The sequence below is a fragment of the Podarcis gaigeae genome, assembly GCF_964106915.1.
Source record: "Podarcis gaigeae genome assembly, chromosome: 8".
Classification (NCBI taxonomy): Eukaryota; Metazoa; Chordata; class Lepidosauria; order Squamata; family Lacertidae; genus Podarcis; species Podarcis gaigeae.
Window position 1 is genome coordinate 86,860,274 of NC_139684.1, and position 17,149 is coordinate 86,877,422.

Genomic DNA, 17,149 nt, shown 5'->3' on the forward strand with positions numbered 1-17,149 from the left:
TTTTAAAAAATCATTTTTATTAGTTTTCTGAAATATACTTGGAGTTGAGTGTGGATTTCATGCTCTTTATTCAGCTCATAGTGGTGAGGAGGAATAGAAGTTCCCCCAGAATATCTGCTTTATATACATTATTTACACAATGGGCCCCACGTGATTGGCTAATTCTGGGATTCACCTGTAGGCCAATCAGGTTGCGGATTCACTTCCACCTGGAGCTGGATTGGGTGGCTCCTGTGGACCAATCAAACTGCTGCATTCTGGACCCTATTGTTCTAGGACCAATCAGACTGTTGCATTCTGAATCCTATTGTTCTGGGACCAATCAAACTGCTGCATTCTGGACCCTATTGTTCTAGGACCAATCAGACTGTTGCATTCTGGATCCTATTGTTCTGGGACCAATCAGACTGTTGCATTCTGAATCCTATTGTTCTGGGACCAATCAGACTGTTGCATTCTGAATCCTATTGTTCTGGGACCAATCAGACTGCTGCATTCTGAATCCTATTGTTCTAGGACTAATCAGACTGCTGCATTTTGGATCCTATTCAACTCAGTACATAACATTTTCCAATAAAAAACAGCCAATCAACATATACAATCATAATGCAATTAAAACAAGAAACTTTTTTTTTTAAAGACCAAATTATAATCCAAATTGTAATTATTAATTTTTCGGGGCTCCTCATAGTCTGGACCTCTGAAGCGTATCTCCAAATCTTCAGCCCTGCCTCTCCTCGTTGTTTTCATATTTTCCACATCCCGATTTTAACGCTTTAAAGTTCTCCGTCCCTGGCTCTACGATTCTCAATCACGTCAGAAATAATATATCCTTTCGTCCGTCGAATACAGCTTTCTTTATGTATATTTATATTTTTCCAACTGTCTATTTGCCAGCGCAGCTTCCCCTGACTCCATTCCAATCTTCCAATCTGGGCTGTGGGGCAAAGCCTTTTCTAAGCCTTCCTACCTGGAAGGATCCAATGGCCGGCTTCCCGTTTCCTCTCCCTAGGCACCACTGTCAGCCTCCTCCCTTGGTCAGCTTGGGGCAGCTGCTGGAGACTGGACAAGAAGGAGGAGAGGCTGCGGCCGCCCAAGAACCAGCCCCACATGATGCACCAGCTCTGAGGTCCAGGCAGAGGGCAGGGCATCGCCAGGTGGGAAGGAAGGGGGAGCGGAGCGCAAAGAGTCTTATCGTTTTTAAAAAATGCTTTGTGCACCCCTGTCTAACCTTGTCCCTTTCTAAAATTTATTGGTGTGCATTTTTCTTCTTGCAAATCTACCAAAGAATAAAGTGAAATAAAATTAGGATTAAGGGGTTTTCTCAGGAGGGCGTGTGAACTGTGACCCATTGGTGTAGTAGTGCTGGCACTTCTTCTGATAGGGAATGCTCTGTGGGTGGGGGACAAAAAACGAGAGTCGAACAGGGTCAGTTGTGGGGGGGTGGATAATAAATAATAATAATAATAATAATAATAATAATAATAATAATAACAACAATAATTTATTTTTACCTCGCCCATCTGGCTGCACTCTGGGCAGCTTCCACAAAGACCAAAAATACACTAAAATATCACACATTAAAAACTTCCCTTAAGATGTCTTCTGAATGTCAGGTAGTTGTTCTCTTTGACATCTGATGGGAGGGCATTCCACAGGGCGGGTGCCACTACCGAGAAGGCCCTCTGCCTGGTTCCCTGTAGCTTTGCTTCTCGCAGTGAGGGAACCGCCAGAAAACCCTTGGCGCTGGATCTCAGTGTCCGGGCAGAACAATGGGGGTGGAGACACTCCTTCAGGTATACTGGGCCGAGGCCGTTTAGGGCTTTAAAGGTCAACACCAAGACTTTGAATTGTGCTCGGAAACGTGCTGGGATCCAATGTAGGTCTTTCAAGACAGGTGTTATGTGGTCTCGGCGGCCACCCCCAGTCACCAGAGGAATGTCCCTATTTTCTCCTGAGGAACATAGGACCTGCACCTTCGGCTTGCAGAGGATGCTGAAGATGCCATCCCCCCTTTACCCTGGCCTTTTGTCACTTGAGGTCTCTGTTTTTAGGACCCATCTTGCTTTTATGATTGCAGGTTGTTTTGGACAAGTTTCCAATGTTGTGACCTGCTCGGGGACCTTAGGGTGAAGGGAGGGGAGCAAATAACAAAATCATTTATTATTTTTATTTAGTTACCTTCTGCGTTGCTTTTGATGCTTCCTGGCCATGGAAATTGCTTATGGAATCTGTTGCATCGGTTTCGGTCGTTGCGGATAGCTAACGTTTTAGCTGAACTGAAGCAGGGCGGAAACAGCAGAGACTGCAACCAACTCAAGATGGGGCCGAAATCACTGCCTCCGTAACATCCCTACTGCCTAGTAGCTGACTCAGAAGCTGCCAGCAGGGGGCTTCCTAAGCTTTTTGAAAGTCTAAGTGCACCATGCTGACTAGATTTGCCACTATCTAAACACTTGTGTCCGTATAGTTAAAGCTATGGTTTTCCCAGTAGTGATGTATGGAAGTGAGAGCTAGACCATAAAGAAGGCAGATCGCCGAAGAATGGATGCTTTGGAATTATGGTGCTGGAGGAGACTCTTGAGAGTCCCATGGACTGCAAGAAGATCAAACCTCACCATTCTGAAGGAAATCAGCCCTGAGCGCTCCCTGGAAGGACAGATCCTGAACCTGAGGCCACCTCATGAGAAGAGAAGACTCCCTGGAAAAGACCCTGATGTTGGGAAAGATGGAGGGCACAAGGAGAAGGGGACGACGGAGGACGAGATGGTGGGACAGTGTTCTCGAAGCTACCAGGATGAGTTTGACCAAACTGCGGGAGGCAGTGGAAGACAGAAGTGCCTGGCGTGCTCTGGTCCAGGGGGTCACGAAGAGTCGGACATGACTAAATGACTAAACAACAACAAAGCAAAACAAAAAACACTTGTGGACTTGGAAAACTCTAATAGGTGAGGCAGGATTTGCCTACGTCCGATGGTTCTGCTCCAGCAAAGTTGCTGTTCTCATGCATGGGAGTTCTTGCCTTTATCCATGCTTTCCGTCAGTTTTCCTGAAATCTACTCCCTATCTGTTGCATTCTGCACTTCCTTTAAACTTGCTGTTGTGTCAGTCGTCAGGCTAGTGGGTTGTTTGCATTAGGTAGAAGCCTAACGCCAGCAGCCATCCAGCCCCCATTCTGGCCCTTGTAGTGGAAACAATAATATACAGTGGTGCCCCGCAAGACGAATGCCTCGCAAGACGAAAAACCCGCTAGACCAAAGGGTTTTCCGTTTTTCGATGTGCTTTGCAAGACGAATTTCCCTATGGGCTTGCTTCGCAAGACGAAAACGTCTTGCAATTTTTTTCGCTCCCCCCCCCCTTTTTCTAAGCCGCTAATAGTCTTTTAGCCGCTAAGGCGCTAAGCCTTTAATAGCCGCTAAACCGCTAATAGCGCTAATCCGCTAATAGGGTTGCTTCGCAAGACAAAAAAAACACTAGACGAAGAGACTCGCGGAACGGATTATTTTCGTCTTGCGAGGCACCACTGTAAATGCTTTGATAGGTAAAGGACCCCTGGAGACAGTGGTGTAGCTAGCCACTCGGGTGCCTGGTGCAGGGGGGAGGTGTCCTGCAGCCAGGGGTGGGGTGACCCACACCCATGGGGCTGGGTGAGCTTCTCCAACGCTTAGAGCCTCTCCGCCGCCTCTCCCTCAGTTGTATTTTATTTTTTTTCAAAAAAAAAAATACTCATTTTAGAACACAAATAAGAAACACAGACAGAAAAGACAAACAATACGGACAAATTCTTGTCACACCCTTATTTTTCTAAACATCGTTAAGTTGGCTTCCCCAAGTCCCACCTATCTGATTTTCATTTTACTTCATCTTTTTTTTAAAAAAAGGTAAAGGGACCCTTGACCATTAGGTCCAGTCGTAACCGACTCTGGGGTTGCGGCGCTCATCTCCCTTTACTGGCCGAGGGAGCCGGCGTACAGCTTCTGGGTCATGTGGCCAGCATGACTAAGCCATTTCTGGAGAACCAGAGCAGCGCACGGAAACGCCGTTTACCTTCCCGCTGGAGCGGGACCTATTTGTCTACTTGCACTTTGACGTGCTTTCGAACTGCTAGGTGGGCAGGAGCAGGGACCGAACAACGGGAGCTCACCCCATTGCAGAGATTCAAACTGCCGACCTTCTGATCGGCAAGTCCTAGGCTCTGTGGTTTAACCCACAGCGCCACCCGCGTGCCTCATTTTACTTCATCTTTAGCAGTTTACATATATCGTCATTTCTAACCATCTTTTTTTTTAAATCATACTTAAAATAACTTCACATTTTATCACTTACAAATAATACTATTTTAAAATACCCTATCTTCTACTTCTAACCCTACAGCCTGTATCCACTTCCAAAGCTATTCTAAGGTTTAATATTCCTTAAACCTCTTCCAGTCTTCTTCCACCATCTCTTCTCTCTGGTCTCGGAGTCTCCCGGTCAGTTCGGCAAGTTCCATCATCGCCTCTCCCTCAGTTGTAGGGCAGCTGAGGGAGAGGCAGTAGACATACACAACCTCCACTCTGCCATTTCAGGCAGCACAGAGCCTGCAAGTGCCTAAGCCACCACGTCACTCCTAAAGTTTCATGAGCCCAGTTCTTTAAAAAATTAACTCATTTTGTCACACACCCCTCAGTGATGACACCCGGGGCAGCCTGCACCCCCCCCACACCTCTTCCTCTGCCACTGCATGGACGGTTAAGTCCATTCAAAGGCAACTCCGGGGTTGCAGCACTCATCTCGCTTTTTGGCCAAGGGAGCCGGGGTTTGTCCACAGACAGATTTCCGGGTCATGTGGCCAGCAGGACAAAACCACTTCTGGCACAACAGGTCTCTGACGGAAACCAAAGAGCACGGAAACACCGTTTACCTTCCCACCGCAGTGGTGCCTATTTATCTACTTGCACTGGTGTGCTTTCAAACTGCTAGGTAGGCAGGAGCTGGGACAGAGCTTTATATTTGACTTTCTTCAGAAATGTTTGTCTGGATTGTTTTATTCATTTAATATGCTGTAAACTGCTTTGAGATTTTTCTTCCAAATATAAAGCGGTACAGAAATGAAATGAATAATAATAATCCTTTTCTCCACCTGCATTACATTTGGCAGCCTGGAGGCAAACTGGACTCAAAAGGCCTCAGGACTAGCAAAAGCCTATGAGTAAAAAGAGCGAGGTGAGCAAAATTAAAATCAAAGATACAGAAGCAAATTCTAACACTGAGCATAATTTTTGGTTTGCTTATTGTAGGAGCTCTTGGTGTGACTGAAGATCTTTTCCCACTCCAACCCCTTCTAAGATGTTTCCCTATGAGTTCTTTGATGCTTAGTCAGGGAGCTACTGTGACGAAAGCTCCTGTCACACTACAGTCATACCTCATGTTGCGTCCGCTTCAGGTTACGTGTTTTCGTGTTGCGTCCCGTGGCAACCCAGAAGTACCAGAACGGGTTACTTCCAGGTTTCGCTGCTTGCGCATGCGCAAAAGCACTGAATTGCACCATGCGCATGCACAGACGCAGCACTTCGGCTTGCGTCAGTTCCATGTTACGGACGGGCCTCCAGAACAGATCCCGTCCGTAACACGAGGTTCCACTGTACACCAAACATTTGTAAGGTTTGTTCTTTGTGTGAGTTACTTTATGTCTAGAGAGGTGACTACTCAGAATGAAGCTCTTTCCACACTGCAAAAATTTAAAAGGTTTTATGATGCCATAAAATCGTAGTTTCCACATGTTGTTTTGGAAATTGTGAAATGCAAACTGGATCCGGTATCTTCTTGCTAAATCAGGCATCCAGCACTGATAACGCAGTCATGTTTTTCCTCGGACCAAAATGAAGCTGACTGGTGTAGAGGCTGAAGAAATCCACAACACACTATTTGCATTCGATTTCAATCACATTAGGCGTCAAACAAATGAAGGTGAAGACAGAAATGGAAAGCTAGCCCCCATTTGTTTTCTTTGCAACATCCACTGACAAAGGGAGAGGGAAGAAATCCAGCGTCTTACCCTCCCGCCGTCCCATTTCACTAGAGAAATTGCCAGGCTTCCAAGGGTCCTGACCTAGAGGAAAGCCCCCAAAGGGGCAAACTCTTTCTCACCACAAACAGCAATGGAAAGAGGCGGGGTGACCTTTTACAGTTAAAAACACACCAGATTATCATCATCACCATCATCATTTCTTTATTATTATTGGACCATCTTCTGTCGGCAGCAGAGCAAAACAAGCTTTTAGTGAGGCAGAACTCCTAACGGGGCAGAATGTCGCTCGCTAGACCCTTCAGTCTGAGCATCATTGAATCGCTTCCCCCAAAACCAGAAAATGGGTGAGCGGAGGCTATTCTGTCAAGACGGAAACAGACTCCTTTTGTAGCAAAGGAGCAACTTAGTGGGCAGGAGAGAGCGCTCCTTCCCAGAGAGGCATGAGTTAAAATACAACACTTCCCTAGACAGGCCTTGGCCACATTGCTGTCTCCATCTTCCTCTCAGGGCTGGCTGTTTCAAATATTAAAACATTTGCTGCTCCGAAATCCCAGCTGAGAGCAAATGGGATGAATCGATACAAAAGCAGCTGCACCTTTCTGTGCCGGCTGCCCAAGACCTTGCCCTGTCGGCCTCTAAGAACACAATTCCTCTGCTATTTCAATCCTAAACTGAGCCAGCAGAGCCCAGCCCAACCCAATTCCCCATGCTGAGATTATTTTATCGGAGCCCAAAGATTATCTCAGGAACCCTCCACAAGCACACAGCAGGCTTCAACAGCTAACAAACCCACTGAAAGGTCAGCAATCCAGTCAGGAGGGGCCGAATCCAGCCTTCCACACTGGCCTCCTCAGCCTCACCAATGGCAAGAGGCTGGGGTTGCTGAGGGCTTGGTGGCCAAGACACAAATTCTTGTGAAGAGGTTTTCTTCCGGAGCAACACCCTTCAGCCCAGGGCATGATGGAAGAGGAGCTAAGGCAGCGCCACGGGCTCTGAAGTGTCCGGCGTGGGCGACAGGCTCATGGGCGAGCTGGGCAGGGGCTCCCCGGCGGTCTCTGTGGTGGGGCCTGTGGGCTCGGCCGCCGGCCTCTGCTGCCACGCGCGTGCGTAAGAGGATCTGGCCCCCTTTTTGGCCCAGTAGCTGGCAGAGCGGTCCATGGCCTCCTGGAGGCGGGCCCAGGCGCGGAAGTCATTGCTCTGGGCGGCTTCACACAGGAGCTGGGCATGCTCTCGCAGCTCGGCCAGCTCCCACTGGGTGTTGTTGTTCTGCCGGATCAGCTCCTTGGTCCTCAAGGTGATGCCCAGCAGGCCTGACTTCCGCAGGACTTCCACCGTGTTGTGGAAGCGGCGCTGCTTGCCTGAGCTGCTGCAGCCCAGCTTTTTGGAGGCTCTGGAGATCATCCTGCTCTCAGCCGAGTCCAGTCCCGTGGAGGACGACACCGTGTTCTGGGAAAGCACCTCTGGGCCGAGGAGCTGGCCGGGGGAAGCGACGGGCGCTTCCTTGTTCTGCTTCTCCCTGCTGCCTTTTGGGGTGGCAGCTTCGGAAGACGACACCCAAGCCTCCTCCAGGCAGAAGCGTTTGTTCTTGCTGGCGCCTCCTGCCAGGGTGGACCCTCCCATGCCCTTGGCCTGCGGGTCACAGCCCGGGTGAGGAGCGATTTTGGGGTAGGTGCTGAGGATGGGGAGGTAGGCAGCCTCCTTGGTAGAATTCTGGCCAGGAAGCAACGGCTTCAAGGGTCCCGACGGCGGCTGGATCAAGAGAACATGGGTGGGAGAGCCCTGGGTGCTGCTGAGAGGGTGCTGGCCATTCCAGGCTAAGAGCTGGGTGGCGGGGGACGCTGCGTGGGGCTGCGAGAAGGAAGAGCAGAGAACGAAAAGTCAGGAAAAAAGGCCACCGGGTGGATGAAACTCCGCCCCTCCCCATAATCCACTGGGGGCTCCCGTGATTTGCACACCCCTCGGGGCAGGGACCTTCCCTCCTGTACTTTGCAAAGCGGACCACGGCGATGAGTGGGTCGCGCCTGGGAGCGAAAAGGGGCTACCTGTTTGAGGATAACGTTTTTGACAATGTAAACAGGGGTGAGGCCGGGGAAGGCGCCGCCCGCAAGCCCCCCGTGCCCTTTCTGCGCCGCCCGCTGCAACGCGCCCCCCTGGCGCAATGGGTAGGCAGGCTGGTCCTCTGCGTCCGTCTGCTCCACGGCGCTCAGGTGCTCCGAGCTCTCGTCTGCCAAAGAGGGATGGGGGAGAGGAGGGGTTAAGGCAGTCAGGAAGGGAAAAGCAGGACAGTCATTAATCCCTCAGCAGCAGCCAGCAGCCCTTCCCTCATTCCCTCACCCAGGAGCCCCTGACCCCTGCCTGCTGAGAAGCACCTGCGTTAACCCCCAAGGAGGGAGAACGGAGGACGGCTTTTCCAGAGATTAGACGGGTGCCTCTACTCCGATCTAAACCAGGCAGAAACGTATCTGAGAACCAGTGTGGTGCAGTGGTTAAGAGTGCTGGACTAGGACCTGAGAGACCAGGGTTCGAATCCCCACTCAGCCATGAAGCCTTGGACCAGTCACTGCCTCTTAGCCTAACCCACCTCGCAGGGTTGTTGTTGTGGGGAACTATGTGCACCAACTTGGGCTCCTCGGTGCGGAAGATGCGATGTAAATATAAGAAATAAATAAAATAAAATCCAGTGCTACATTATACAGTGGTACCTCAGTTGCAGATAGGTAGCCGTGTTGGTCTGCCATAGTCAAAACAAAAAAATTCCTTCCAGTAGCACCTTAAAGACCAGCTAAGTTAGTTCTTGGTATGAGCTTTCGTGTGCATGCACACTTCTTCAGATACCTGCATGCACACGAAAGCTCATACCAAGAACTAACTTAGTTGGTCTTTAAGGTGCTACTGGAAGGAATTTTTTTGTTTTGACAGTGGTACCTCAGGTTACATATGCTTCAGGTTACACGCGCTTCAGGTTACAGACTCCGCTAACCCAGAAATAGTGCTTCAGGTTAAGAACTTTGCTTCAGGATAAGAACAGAAATCGTGCTCTGGCAGCGCAGTGGCAGCAGGAGGCCCCATTAGCTAAAGTGGTGCTTCAGGTTAAGAACAGTTTCAGGTTAAGAACGGACGTCCGGAACAAATTACCGTATTTTTCGCTCTATAACACGCACCCGACCATAACACGCACATAGTTTTTAGAGGAGGAAAAAAATATATATATATTCTAAACGAAACCGTGGATGTATGATTTTTGTGGTTCATGCTGTGGCCATAGACATGTGATCTGACAGTGAGTTTGAGGTAGCCCAATGCAAAAATCCTAAGGATCCATGTGGATCCATGCTTTGTAACCACGTTTTTGCACCACTGCGGCCCCAGGCAACAGTGGGTGTGTGATTTTTTTGGTGCAAGCTGTAGCCATGGACATGCTATGTGATCTGATGGTGAATTTGGAGTGACCCAGTGCAAAATCCTGAGGATCCATGTGGATCCGTGCTTTGTAACCACATTTTAAGTGGGGAGGGAAGGAAAAGCACTCAAGGGACAAGGAACACGCATGGGGTGGGTGGAGAAGGATGCTGTTAATGGAGAAGAGGGGTATAAGAGGAGAAGCAAGCAGGCTCTGCTTCTCTCCCTCCTCCCCGGCTCGCTGAAAAACTTTGCTGCTATTTAGCCAGCTGAGTGGGGAGGAGAGAGGGACAGAGAGCCTGCTTGCTTTAAAGGAGCCAACCGGACAGGAGCCTCTCCTCTCCTCTCCCGCTTTGCTCCTTTAAAGCAAGCAGGCTCTCTGTCCCTCTCTCCTCCCCACTCAGCGGCTCTTCTCCCGCTTTGCTGTTTCAAAGCAAGCCACGGAGGAGGGAAGGAAGGGGAACCATGGATCCTCTGCTCACGACTGCAGCAGATCCTCCTGCCATCGATGCGCATTTGCTCCATAACACGCACAGACATTTCCCCTTACTTTCTAGGAGGAAAAAAGTGAGTGTTATGGTGCAAAAAATACGGTAAGTACTTAACCCGAGGTACTACTGTAAAGGGAGTCGACAGACCGGAATGCCAAATATAAGACTTTGACAGTTCACATCCTCATCTCCATTTACCCAGGTGGGATTGCTCTGATTTAAGGAGACTGCCAATCTAGGAACGTCTTAAGTATGAAACTCTCTTGTGAGCAGAGGTTATCCTTACGAATATCATTACACCAACCTCTGAAACTGGAAAGAACCACTCTTCTTAGCAAAGCACCAAGCTGCGAAAGGAAACCTGTGATCTGCAGGGTGAACTTGCTCAACAACCTAGTTGACCCCCAAGGGTACAACACAGGAGACCCATGAATAGCACCCATAATTGCAGCAAATCAATCTCTGAAGTTGCTTGCTCTTTTTCTCGACAGCAGCACTTTCTCAGGTCGGTGTTGCAGAATGACAGGGAAATCCTTCGTCCCCTTCTCAAGTAAATATTAGCTAATATTAACATGAACTAACAATCCCCTCTCAAATTTTTCAGCTTTCTCTCCGTAGAAGCAGGCCATCGAGCAACCAAACCATATTTCCAGGGTGACATTCATTCCAAGGCCTGTCTCTCGCCACCCCCTTTCTGCACGTGCTCAGTGCTGGTGGGAGCCACATACAAATGCAGCTTTGGAACTCCCTGCCTCATGATAACAAGCAAGTGCCTTCACGGTGCACTTTTCGGCACCTGCTAAAAACCTTCTCAGGGACGCGGGTGGCGCTGTGGGTTAAACCACAGAGCCTAGGACTTGCCGATCAGAAGGTCGGCGGTTCGAATCCCCGCGACGGGGTGAGCTCCCGTTGCTCAGTCCCTGCTCCTGCCAACCTAGCAGTTCAAAAGCACGTCAAAGTGCAAGTAGATAAATAGGTACCGCTCCAGCGGGAAGGTAAACGGCGTTTCCGTGCGCTGCTCTGGTTCGCCAGAAGCGGCTCAGTCATGCTTGCCACATGACCCGGAAGCTGTACGCCGGCTCCCTTGGCCAGTAAAGCGGGATGAGTGCCACAACCCCAGAGTCGGTCACGACTAGACCTAATGGTCAGGGGTCCCTTTACCTTTTACCTAAAATCCTTCTCACTTGGGCAAGCCTACCCAGATGAGAATTCCAATGTGTTTTTACTGTTATTTTAACTTTTTGAAAAGTTTTAAATTGTTGTTGCATTACTTTTTCTTGGTGACACATGTACTGCTTTATCTTTTCTTGTAAACTGCTTTAAGGTTTGCTTGTATTTTCACTCTCGAGCAGTGTAAAAAAATTTATAAATAAAAAATGTCGGCCAAGGAAGATGCTGCCATGCTTGAGTAGCCAGTCTCTCTGCCTCTGGGCTGCAAGGAGCTAGACAAGGAGGCCTCTCGGGTGCCAGAGCTAAAGCAGCAAGTGGGGGGGGGTCCTTTTCTGCTCAAACTGCAGCCCCACAGTCCGGCACTCAGCAAGGGGGCAGCCACTGGGAGGGTCTGTACCTGAAAATCCAGAGTCCTTCTCCCCTTCGCTCGCAGGGGGGCGAGGCCTCCTGCCAGAGCCTCTCGTCATTGTGGGTTTGGACTGCTCCGTGTGGCCCTCCGAGTTGGGGCTGCCTGGCTTCAGGGACCCAAGCAGGGCGGTCTTCTCCTTCCCAGGCTTAGAAGGGTGCAGAAGCGGAGAGGTCTTGTTCGAAGGCATGGCTGAGACTCTCCTGGGTTCCTGAGGGGCAGAGAGACAAAAGCAGGGTGTTAGTGGAACAGGAGAACTTAATAATAATAATAATAATAATAATAATTATTATTATTATTATTATTATTATTTATATCCCGCCCTCTCCAGCCGAAGCCAGGCTCAGGGCGGCTAACAACAATAAAATATCTGAAGAAGTGTGCATGCACACAAAAGCTCATACCAAGAACTAACTTAGTTGGTCTTTAAGGTGCTACTGGAAGGAATTTTTTTTTGTTTTAACAATAAAATAGTACAACATTCTAAAATCATTTCATTATAAAATTAATTCAAATCAAATTGATGGCAACCATTGGGATAGAGTTCTGTGAGGATTGCCAAAGGAGGGAGTCAGGCTGTGCCCTGGCCAAAGGCCTGGTGGAACAGCTCTGTCTTGCAGGCCCTGCGGAAAGATGTCAAGTCCCGCAGGGCCCTAGTCTCTTGGGACAGAGCGTTCCACCAGATCGGAGCCACAGCCGAAAAAGCCCTGGCTCTGGTGGAGGCCAGCCTAACCTCTCTGTGGCCCGGGACCTCCAAGTTGTTGTCATTTGTGGACCTTAAGGTCCTCCGCAGGGCATACCAGGAGAGGTGGTCCCGTAGGTACGAGGGTCCTAGGCCATATAGGGCTTTGAAGGTTAAAACCAGCACCTTGAACCTGACCCTGTACTCCACCGGGAGCCAGTGCAGCTGGTATAGCACCGGGTGAATGTGATCCCGCGGCAAGGACCCCGTAAGGAGTCTCGCTGCGGCATTCTGCACCCGCTGGAGTTTCTGGGTCAGTCTCAAGGGCAGCCCCACGTAGAGCGAGTTACAATAATCCAGTCTGGAGGTGACCATCGTGTGGATCACAGTGGCGAGGTCAGGGCGAGAGAGGTAAGGAGCCAACTGCTTAGCTTGGCGGAGATGGAAAAATGCCACCTTTGTTATACCTGCAATTGTAGAACTGTCGAGTTGGAAGGGACCCCGAGGGTCATCCAGTCCAACCCCTGCCATGAATCCCTGACTGACCACCCAACCTCTGCTTAGAAACCTCCAAGGAAGTAGAGGCCACAATCTCTCAAGGGAGTCTTTAAGGCAGGGGTCAGCAAAGCTTTTCAGCAGGGGGCCAGTCCATGGTCCCTCAGACCTTGTAGGGGGCCGGACTATATTTTTTTGGGGGGAATGAACGAATTCCTATGCCCCACAAATAACCCAGAAGTGCATTTAAAATAAAAGCGCACACACTACTCATGTAAAAACACCAGTCAGGCCCACAAATAACCCAGAGGTGCATTTTAAATAAAAGGACACATTCTACTCATGTAAAAACATGCTGATTCCTGGACCGTCCGTGGGCCGGATTGAGAAGGCGACTGGGCCGGATGCAGGCCCCGGGCCTTAGTTTGCCTACCCATGCTTTAGGAATCTGCAGATTCACTAACCTTGGGGAAACCACCAGCCTTATTTATTAAAGAAGGAGAAGCTAGGTGTGGAAAACTTAAAACGAGCTCTGAGGCTGGATCAGGCCAAAGGGGGCCCATCTAGTCCAGCATCCTGTTTTCACAGTGGCCAATCGGATGCCCATTATGGGAAGCCACCAAGCATAACTAGCTAGGAGCCTTCAACAGCCCTCTCCTCCTCCATGAATTTGTCCAATCCTCTTTTAAAGTCATCTAGACTGGTGGCCACGGCTGCCTCCTGTGGCAGGGAGTTTCATAGTTTAACTTTGCAAGGAGGAGGAGGAGGTCAATGCAGTGCTTGGCACTTAAAGCTGGGGGCGTGCATGTGCTTCCAGGACCAAACACTCCTCGAATCACAGAACGGTGTCGTCAGGAGGGGACCCAGGGGTCATCCAGCCCAACCCCTTTGCACACCGAAGATTTGCATCACGGGGAAGTGACCATGCTGGATGCCTTTCGCTCCCCACGATTTCCCCCCTACTGACAGGTTTCATTTTGTACTGTAGCAGGAACCCCCCCACCCCAATCATTCTGTTTGTATAAACTTCACACTCACACACTACATACGCCACATTTCTGTTATAAATTCATAGAAAATCAACCATACATTGGATTTGCACTGTTCCATTTTTATTTTACTCCCTATGACAAGAACTAACAAAGGGGGGTGACTTAGTCAGCCATAATCCCTTCACTGTCTCAGCACATACACTGGAGCCCTGCCCATGCCAACCCTGATGATCCCAGACAGAAGACAATCAAGATCACAAAGAACCTGCATATGGGAGTGGATTCGACATGGACTGAAACAAAGGACACTGATCAGATCTTCCCTCAGGGGGCAGGAAACTGCAAAATCCCCTTTGTCTCCTAGAAATTCCTGGAAGGGGAGGGGGGAAGGAGGAACCAGCCAGGTGACAAGACACTCAAGTTACCACCAACTCCTCCCTCAGCCCCTCCTTTCTGTAATGTATGCCTCCCTCAGCACCTCCTTTCTGTAATGTATGCCTCCCTCAGCACCTCCTTTCTGTAATGTATGCCTCCCTCAGCACCTCCTTTCTGTAATGTATGCCTCCCTCAACCCCTCCTTTCTGGGGGTGGGCTAGACCTAGAGGAGGGGAATTTCAAAAGTTTTTATAAGACCTTGCACACTATTCTTCTGGGTTTTTCCTCTCTCCTGCACGTGAGGGGAATACCCTGTTGCAACAGTTCAATAAAGACCAAGCCTACAGGCTGCTGTTTTGCTCCAAGTTATCCTGGTTGGTGTCTTTGTTTTGTCCAAGGGAGCCCTCGGATTTTTCCTGTAACAGTACGGAGGAGCAAGCTGTCACGGAATGCCTTCCAGAAACAGGCTCCTTCACTTCCTTCTCTGCTGTTATGGGAGAAAGAGGTCAGAGAGAGAAATCGATAGCGGCTTCTGCTGCTGCCAAGTGTGGCAGGAGGCGAAAGGGGGGGGGGGAGTTCATTGTTCCCCTTACCTGCAGACAGGCCAGAACAGGCTGAAACTGGGAGGGGGGAGAATTCAGATAAGCGTCAGGACTACACTGGACAAACAGGCTTAGCATTTACTCATTATTCTTTCCTCCAAGGAGCCCAATCCACTGGACTTTGTTCTCCATCCTGTAAACACCACAGTCTTTATGCTCACAACAGTCCTGCGAGGTAGGCTGGCCTAAGAGGCAGGGAGGTGGTGCCCGGTGACCTCCAGGGCTAAATGGAAGCAGCGTGGCATAGTGGCTAGGATGGCGGGAGTCGAGACCAGGGTTCAGATCCCCAACTCGGCCATACGCTCACTTGCTCTCGGCCTGACATACCTCGCAGGGTTGTCGCTTTTGTGGTGGTTTAAAGGGAAATGGGGAGCAGAACCATGCAAATGGCTCGTTTAATTGGTAGAGCATGAGACTCCTAAGAATAATAATAATAATAATAATTTATTATTTATACCCTGCCCATCTGGCTGGGCTTCCCCAGCCAATCTGGGCGGCTTTCAACACAATATTAAAATACAGTAAGGCATCAAACATTAAAAGCTTCCCCAAACAGGGCTGCCTTCAGATGTCTTCTAAAAGTCTGGTAGTTGTTCTTCTCTTTGACATCTGGTGGGAAGGCGTTCTACAGGGCGGGCGCCACCACTGAGAAGGCCCTCTGCCTGGTTCCCTGTAACTTGGCTTCTCACAGTGAGGGAACCGCCAGAAGGCCCTCGGAGCTGGACCTCAGTGTCCAGGCAGAACAATGGGGGTGGAGACGCTCCTTCAGGTATACTGGTCCAAGGCCGTTTAGGGCTTTAAAGGTCAGCACCGACACTTTGAATTGTGCTCAGAAACGTACTGGGAGCCAGTGTAGGTCTTTCAAGACTGGTGTTATGTGGTCTCGGTGGCCGCTTTCAGTTACCAGTCTAGCTGCTGCATTCTGGATTAATTGCAGTTTCCGGATCACCTTCAAAGGTAACCCCACTAGAGCACATTGCAGTAGTCCAAGTGGGAGATAACCAGAGCACGCACCACTCTGGCAAGACGTTCTGCAGGTAGGTAGGGCCTCATCCTGCATACCAGATGGATTGTGCTTCAGAAACGTACTGGGAGCCAGTGTAGGTCTTTCAAGACCAGTGTTATATGGTCTCGGCAGCCGCTCCCAGTCACCAGTCTAGCTGCCGCATTCTCAGGGCTGTGGGTTGGGCCAAATATTCCTGACTTGCAGGTTCGAGGAGATGAGCCTCGTGGTCCCTTCCAACTCCACAACACGGTGACTCTTGAGGAGGCCCACGAGGCATTTGGCTGCTGCCTCGACTCCCTTTGCAGGATGAGCCCAGCAACCTGGTTTTGGCAGGAGCACTCTATGCATGAGAATGTGCGTCTGTGCAAAGGTCCACCTTGCCAGCGCCAGTGAGGGAGGGAGGGGGCGGAGGGGCACACGGCCCGCAATGTGTCTGCCTCCTCCTCCGCCTCTTGCCTTGCCATGTGCTCGAGGACACGAGGAAGGAAGGGCCAGGCGGCAGAAAACCAAAAGCGGGAGCAGGCTGCAGATTAGAAGCAGCTGCTCTGCCCTGCTCCTCCTGCACTGAAACAGGGAGGGCTAGCTATTACATAACAAGGAGGCTGCTGCTGCTGCTGCTGCTGCTCCAAAAGCCTCACACCTAGCTGGGCAGATGCTTGGCCACACAGCCTCGCCTGGAAGGAAAGAGGAAACAAGCGTCTTGCTTGCATAGGGAGCACGCAGCTGAGAACGTGAGGAAGAGCCTGGCTGCTGGGTCAGGGCCCATCCTGCCCAGCGTCCTGGTCTCGCAGTGGCCAAACAACCTCAAGAAGTGACAGGTCCAGGTAGACTGCCTCTGGACCTAGAAGCTCCTTAAGAAGAGCCTGGCTGATGATCAGGCCAGCGGCCCACCTGCTCTCACGGTGGCTCACCGGATGCCCCTAATGGGGTATCTGAAAGCAGGATCCGGGCCCAAGTTTCAATCTAAGCAGGACAATGGCTAGCAATGTGAAATGAAGGGTTCCTCTGGGTCTTTGGGGGGGGGTCATGGGCACGTTTTAATTTCTCCCCCCCCCTTTAAAAAATATTTTTATTAAACAATTTCAACATAACAGATTATCAGTCCAAATAATCAAATACATTATTTTCCCCCCTTGCCACCCCCCAATCCCTCCTCCCCCCCCCACCCAGAACTTCCCTCAGCTCCCCTCCCCTCTGGTTTCTTTGCACATATTGTTCTCTGCATGTTATAAAATTTTACATATCCTTGCCTTATCTATCATGCGTTCAACTAATAAATTTGTGGGTGTTTATTCAAAACCTGCCAAGGAGTCCAGATCATTTTGTTGTCATTTTAAGTAATTTGTAAAAAGTTCTCATTCTTCCTTGAAGTCACAATTGTCCTTATCACGCAGTTTGTATGTCAATTTAGCCAATTCCGCATAGCTCTGTCATTGGGTGTGTGTGTTCTGTCATTGGGTTAGGGTTAGGGTTAACACGTTTTAATTTCAACCTGTTGCAAGGTGTCCATTTTTTCCCATT

The 17,149-nt window shown here is 49.9% G+C and overlaps 1 protein-coding gene across 1 annotated transcript; it reads right to left on the reverse strand.

Annotated features, from left to right (window-relative positions):
* Positions 1–6,194: 6,194 nt before the first annotated feature.
* Positions 6,195–16,248, reverse strand: CIPC (CLOCK interacting pacemaker). Its single transcript, XM_083753973.1, has 4 exons — positions 15,775–16,248; positions 11,468–11,687; positions 8,053–8,234; positions 6,195–7,858 (listed from the first exon to the last, which is right to left on the reverse strand). Exons 1-4 carry the CDS (start codon positions 16,090–16,092, stop codon positions 6,983–6,985), a joined length of 1,596 nt encoding a protein of 531 aa, XP_083610099.1. The 5' UTR covers positions 16,093–16,248; the 3' UTR covers positions 6,195–6,982.
* Between the last annotated feature and the right edge of the window lie 901 nt (positions 16,249–17,149).